The 6,019-nt window shown below is 49.1% G+C and overlaps 1 protein-coding gene across 1 annotated transcript; it reads left to right on the forward strand.

Annotated features, from left to right (window-relative positions):
- Positions 1–1,524: 1,524 nt before the first annotated feature.
- Positions 1,525–5,511, forward strand: RFESD (Rieske Fe-S domain containing). Its single transcript, XM_071730779.1, has 4 exons — positions 1,525–1,939; positions 2,865–3,045; positions 3,136–3,170; positions 4,527–5,511. The coding sequence occupies exons 1-4, from the start codon at positions 1,862–1,864 to the stop codon at positions 4,875–4,877; spliced, it is 645 nt and encodes a 214-aa protein (XP_071586880.1). The 5' UTR covers positions 1,525–1,861; the 3' UTR covers positions 4,878–5,511.
- Positions 5,512–6,019: the final 508 nt, after the last annotated feature.

Genomic DNA, 6,019 nt, shown 5'->3' on the forward strand with positions numbered 1-6,019 from the left:
CCTGGAAGCTGCTCTAAGGTCTCCCCAGAACCTTCTCCTTCATCTTCTCCAGCTGAAGCTCTGCCAGGGGAGGTTTAGGTTGGATATTAGGAAAAAATTCTTAAGATCATGGCTTCTTGTCTTACTGATACCTGCCTGGGAGCAGAGCCCGACCTCCCCCTGGCTCCAACCTCCTTTCAGGGACTTGGAGAGAGTGATGAGGTCTCCCCTGAGCCTCCTCTTCTCCAGCCTCAACACCCCCAGCTCCCTCAGCCCTTCCTCACAGCACTTGTGCTGGATCCCTTCCCAGCCTCCTTGCTCTTCTCTGGACCTGCTCCAGCACCTCAATCTCCTTCCTGAGCTGAGGGGCCCAGAACTGGACACAGGACTCAAGCTGTGGCCTCCCCAGGGCTGAGCACAGGGGCAGAATCCCTTCCCTGGACCTGCTGGCCACGCTGTTCCTGAGCCAGCCCAGGATGCCATTGGCCTTCTTGGCCACCTGGGCACACTGCTGCCTCCTCTTCAGCTTCCTGGCAATCCAGACTCCCAGCTCCCTCTCTACAGTGACAGCTCTGCATTGCCTTCAGGGCTTTCTTCTGGAGGGTTTCTGGTGTTCCAGGGCAGCTCTGCAGCTGCAGATAAGCACAGGAGTCATGACTGCACATGGGCCATGGAGGGTCAGCCTGGGATGGTTGGGGTGCCTGCATCATTTGTCTGCAGGAAGCCCAGGATGATGTAAAAATGCCACTACACTTAATGTGGAATTAGAAACCACTGCATGAGCAGGAGGTTTGGTGCTGAGTGTTACTGTAGCACTGCTCTGGTCATATCACAGAATGATGTGGGTGGGAAGGGACCTCTCAGGGTCACCCCATCCCAACCCCTGCAGTGTCAGGGACACCCTCCTTAGATCAGGGTGCTCAGAGCATCCTCAACCCTTACCTTGAACATCTCCAGGGATGAGGCCTCAACCACCCCCCTGGGCAATCAAAACCCTTTCCCCTCATCCCATCCCTCCAGGCCCTTGTCCCAAGTCCCTCCCCAGCTTTTCTGGAGCCCCTTCAGGACCTGGAAGCTGCTCTAAGGTCTCCCCAGAACCTTCTCCTTCATCTTCTCCAGGCTGAACACCCCCAGCTCTCCCTGTGTGGGTGTCTGGGTGATGTATGCAGGTACACGTGTGTCTGTGCCTGCACCTCAACCTCTGGATCTGTGTAGAGATGCAATTTCCCAGAAATCATCTTAATAAGGCTGTTTCTAGCTACAGGTTTCTGCCTTTTTGGCCAATTTGGAAAATTAGTATTCACCCAAAAGGTGACAGTAAAAATTGAGGGGGGGAGGGGGAGTGTTGCTGCTCCAGTTCTTGTGGTTGTTTTGCTACGTGCTCTGCTTGTTCTGTGAAGCAAATGCTCATTTTCTGTTCCCCTGGGTCTGGCAGTGACGTGTCACTTTCTGGGTAAGACTGGGTGGAAATTCCTGGGAACTGGGAAGCAGGGGGTGGGTGCTGCTGGTGATAACAACCTCCCCGGGGAGCCTCTTCCACACACCCAAATCCCCTCTCCCTCAGAGCAAATGTGGGGTGGGTGACCCCAAGCAGACCCCTCACAAACAGGAGGGTTTGGATGTGTCCCCCTTGGAGGAGGAGGAGGAGGAGGAGGAGTGGCAGGGGGTGACAGGGAGCACAGTGGGCAGGAGGAACCTGGACCTCTCTTCTTCTTCTTCTTTTTCTTCTTCTTTTTCTCCTTCCCCTCTTATCAGCCCAGCCCTGCTGCATTCCCCACTCCTTATCAGCCCTGGCAGAGGTGTCCCCCTCCTTCTGGTGCCCCAGGGCCTGTCCCTTGTCAGGTCACAGACACCCCCAGCAGAGCAAGGAGGAGGAGAGGCCATGCTGGATCTCCTTCTGCTCTGCCTCCACTTCTTCCTCTGCTTCCTCATCACCCTCTCCATCTGCCGTGGACCCCAGGTAGGGGATGGATGCTCGAGGCAGCCCCAGCAGGAGTGGGGGTCCCCTCCCTGCCTCCTGGGGCTTTGGTGCCTGCAAAGATCTTTTCCAGCCTGGTTTTTCAGAGGGAGGGGAGGTGGGAGCTGAGGGTGAGGTTTGAGGAGGTCTGGTTGAGGGTGTTGGAATTGGTGACCCTGAGAGGTCCCTTCCCACCCAAATTATTCTGGGATTCCACGTGGAGAGAGCTGGGGCACAGTAGCTCATTGTAAGCAAAGCAGGAGCAAGGCAGGTTTTGTGATAAAACCACTTTTTTCTTCAGCAGGAAGAGGCTGTAAGGCATTGGAGATACCCAACAGGAGGAAGAGGCCAGGCAGACAAAAAATGGCTAAAAAGCCCATGTGCAATACAGCTTCTTGATGAACATTTTTTTTTCCTGTTTTTCAAGTGATATTTTAATTTTTGTATCAATTTCCATCAGCTTGTATTCCTAGCCACAACAACATCTGAAGATAATTGGATTTACATGTAAATTGCCCACTGCATAGCTGAACAGTGCAGCATTTTAGGAGCAGTGTCCTTGTCTGTGGCTTTTCCTGGGTGATTAAAGTGCAGAGTAAGTGAATAGTGATTTAGGATTTATCTTGCCCCAGGTATCAGGTTTGCAGCATCTGTTTTCCCCAGTCCCTGTGCTGTTGGTGGATGTGCTGGCCAAACATTATCACCATCCTCCTGCTCGTTAGTTGATAGGATTTTACTAACACTTCTGCCTCTTTTCACCTCACATCTTAAATGCATCTCTTTTTTTTTTTTCTTTTTTCTTTTGTTTTTTTTGGGGGGGACTGAGGCACCCATCCCATGCATAGAAACCTGAACATAAATTGCTTTACAAATGGCTTTTTAAATATATATATATATATATTTATATTTTTTATGTATTTATTTCAAGGATGCAGATTTGTGCAGCTCAAGCACAGGAACAGTTGAAGCTGGGCCAGATGGTCTTGTGTTCATTGGCAAAGAAGACGACATAAAAAGGTCCCAGAGAGCAACTGCCAGAGTCAATGGCAGAGAAATTGTTGTTTTCTACCATGAGGGGAAGTTCCATGCTCTGGACTCTCGCTGCTACCGTAAGATATTTGCATGTGTGACCTCAGTCTGGCAATAATTAACCATAAAAGCTGATGCATCAATTAATGCTGTGTTCTGCCCTCTTTCAGATGAAGGAGGTCCCTTGTATCGTGGAGAAATTGAGGTATGTAACCAAAATAAAAAATCTGTAGGGGCATAGAGTTGCTTGTAATCTTTAATGGCCTTTTTTTAATTATTATTTTTACTTTTATTTTTTGGGGTGAGGGGATGCTTTTATCTGAGTGTACCACCAAAAGAAGTGGATGCAGATGTTAAAGTCACATCACCAGATGTATCTTTTGGCCAGGAGATTCTTCCAGGAGGAAGAATCTTCCCATAGGATTCTCCTGGAAAAGCTGTCAGCCCATGGATCAGGCAGGAGCACCCTGTGCTGGGTTAGGAACTGGCTGGAACGGGCCCAGAGAGTGGTGCTGAACGGGGCTGCATCAAAATGGTGGCTGTGGTGTCCCCCAGGGATCAGTGTTGGGCCCAGTGCTGTTTAATATCTTTAGTGAGGATTTAGATGAGGGGATTGAGTCCATCAGCAGCAAATTCACAGATGACACTAAGCTGGGGGGAGTGTGGATCAGCTGGAAGGCAGGAGGGTTCTGCAGAGGGACCTGGACAGACTGGAGAGTTGGGCTGATCCCAAGGGGATGAGGTTCAACACAACAACCCCATGGGGAGCTCCAGGCTGGGCACAGAGTGGCAGAAAGGGACCTGGGAGTCTGGATTGCCAGGAAGCTGAAGAGGAGGCAGCAGTGTGCCCAGGTGGCCAAGAAGGCCAATGGCATCCTGGGCTGGCTCAGGAACAGCGTGGCCAGCAGGTCCAGGGAAGGGATTCTGCCCCTGTGCTCAGCCCTGGGGAGGCCACAGCTTGAGTCCTGTGTCCAGTTCTGGGCCCCTCAGCTCAGGAAGGAGATTGAGGTGCTGGAGCAGGTCCAGAGAAGAGCAAGGAGGCTGGGAAGGGATCCAGCACAAGTCCTGTGAGGAAGGGCTGAGGGAGCTGGGGGTGTTGAGGCTGGAGAAGAGGAGGCTCAGGGGAGACCTCATCACTCTCTGCAACTCCCTGAAAGGAGGTTGGAGCCAGGGGGAGGTCGGGCTCTGCTCCCAGGCAGGTATCAGTAAGACAAGAGGGCATGATCTTAAGAATTTTTTCCTAATATCCAACCTAAACCTCCCCTGGCAGAGCCTTAGCTCTGCCAGGGGAGGTTTAGGTTGGATATTAGGAAGAAATTCTCTACAGAGAGGGTGATCAGCCATTGGAATGGGCTGCCCAGGGAAGGGGTGGATTCTCCATCCCTGGAGATATTTCAAAAGAGCCTGGATGTGGCACTCAGTGCCATGGGCTGGGAACTGCAGTGGGAGTGGAGCAAGGGTTGGACTTGATGAGCTCTGAGCTCCCTTCCAACCCAGCCAGTTCTAGGATTCTATGAAAATCAGCAGCTGATGACTTGATTTTTTTTCTTCTCCTTCACAGGATATCAATGGCCACGCATGCATCATCTGTCCTTGGCATAAATATGTGATTACCTTGGACACAGGAGAAGGGTTATATGAAGGAATAAACCCTTTGGAGCCATCACCAACACCGCAGTGGCAATCGAAAGGAGTCAAGCAAAGGGTTCATGAAGTCACAGTAGACAATGGAAATGTCTATGTGAGTCCTCCAGATCTGTCTGTGAGCTTTGACTCTGATTATTTTGCAGATAAGTACAAAAATAGTGGTGACTCAGCTATGGAAAAACAAAGCAGCTCAGAAGCAGCAGAGGAAGCTGCGTCCAGAGAGCAGAACCTTGGTGAGGGCAGCAGCGAGGAGCCATTGTCATGAAATAAAAATGCACTGTGGCCATAAAGATTGTTTCCAGATTAAATTCCAGTATTAATGCTGAGCTGAGGCACTGGGACTGTGTAGAACTGAGCGAGATAAGAAGCTCTGCATTGTCAGGAACACGACTGATCCTGTGCCAATGATTTCCTTTTGCACTTGCGTTTCAAAGAGACTTTAATTACAGCAGAGTGCTTCGTTAATACTTGATGTTTTAAAAATATCTGTTTTGCTAGAATTGTTTTGGTTTTTAGAAGGGGATATTGTGTTTCACTGCTCATAAAACATTAGGTAGGTTAAGGTAAATACTCAGGAGTAAAGGTTATGTTTATGTAGCTAACAGTTTATGATGACTTCGGTATAAAGGGAATTTTTAAACTTTTTAGATACATGAGCAATCTCTGGATACTTATTAAGTTCCACAAAGAGAGGAGCAAAACGTGAGCATATTTTAGTGACCTTCTTTATGCCATTTGTGTATTACTACCCTGGTCCCATAGAAATGTTCATTTTCCTCCTCACTGAACTCCTCTTAGTGGTTCATCATGTAATGTGACAAGCATTTGTTCTGTTTAGCTTGTTCTTCCTGGTTCAGTTGGATAAGAAAGTAAAAAAAAAAGATACACAATAAACAAAATCCTGACTGCCTGTTTCCTTTTATTTGTAAGGACATATTTATTCTTTTTTTTTTTTAGACATTCCTTTGAAAAGATGTACTTTCAGTGCACAGCCCAAAGTTACCTTTCTCTGTGTGCCTTCACTGAATATTACCAGATTTGCCCCAATAAACCCAGTAAGAAACTTCCCCCTGCCCAGCCTGCAGGGACCAGAGAGCAGAGACTCTGCTGAGCATCCCCTGGCTTGGCTGCAGCTCTCTGGGGGTGTTTTTTGGGTGATTTGTGGCTGTTTGCAGGGCTGGGTTGTTGCCTGCTCTGTTTCTCTGGGGACTCAGGGGTCCTCTGGACCCATGAAACCAGGAGGTTTGTGTCAGCACCAGTGTGCTTGTAAATGTGCTTAAAACATAAAGAAAGCCTGGGTACCAGAGGAAAACCTGTGTGCCTGGTTGGTCACAATGGAAAAATAAACAAACAAACAGACAAAAAAGCCACAAAGCAAACCCAAGCCATTTATTTCATTGCATTTCC

The sequence above is a fragment of the Heliangelus exortis genome, chromosome Z (assembly GCF_036169615.1).
Source record: "Heliangelus exortis chromosome Z, bHelExo1.hap1, whole genome shotgun sequence".
In the NCBI taxonomy this organism is placed as follows: domain Eukaryota; kingdom Metazoa; phylum Chordata; class Aves; order Apodiformes; family Trochilidae; genus Heliangelus; species Heliangelus exortis.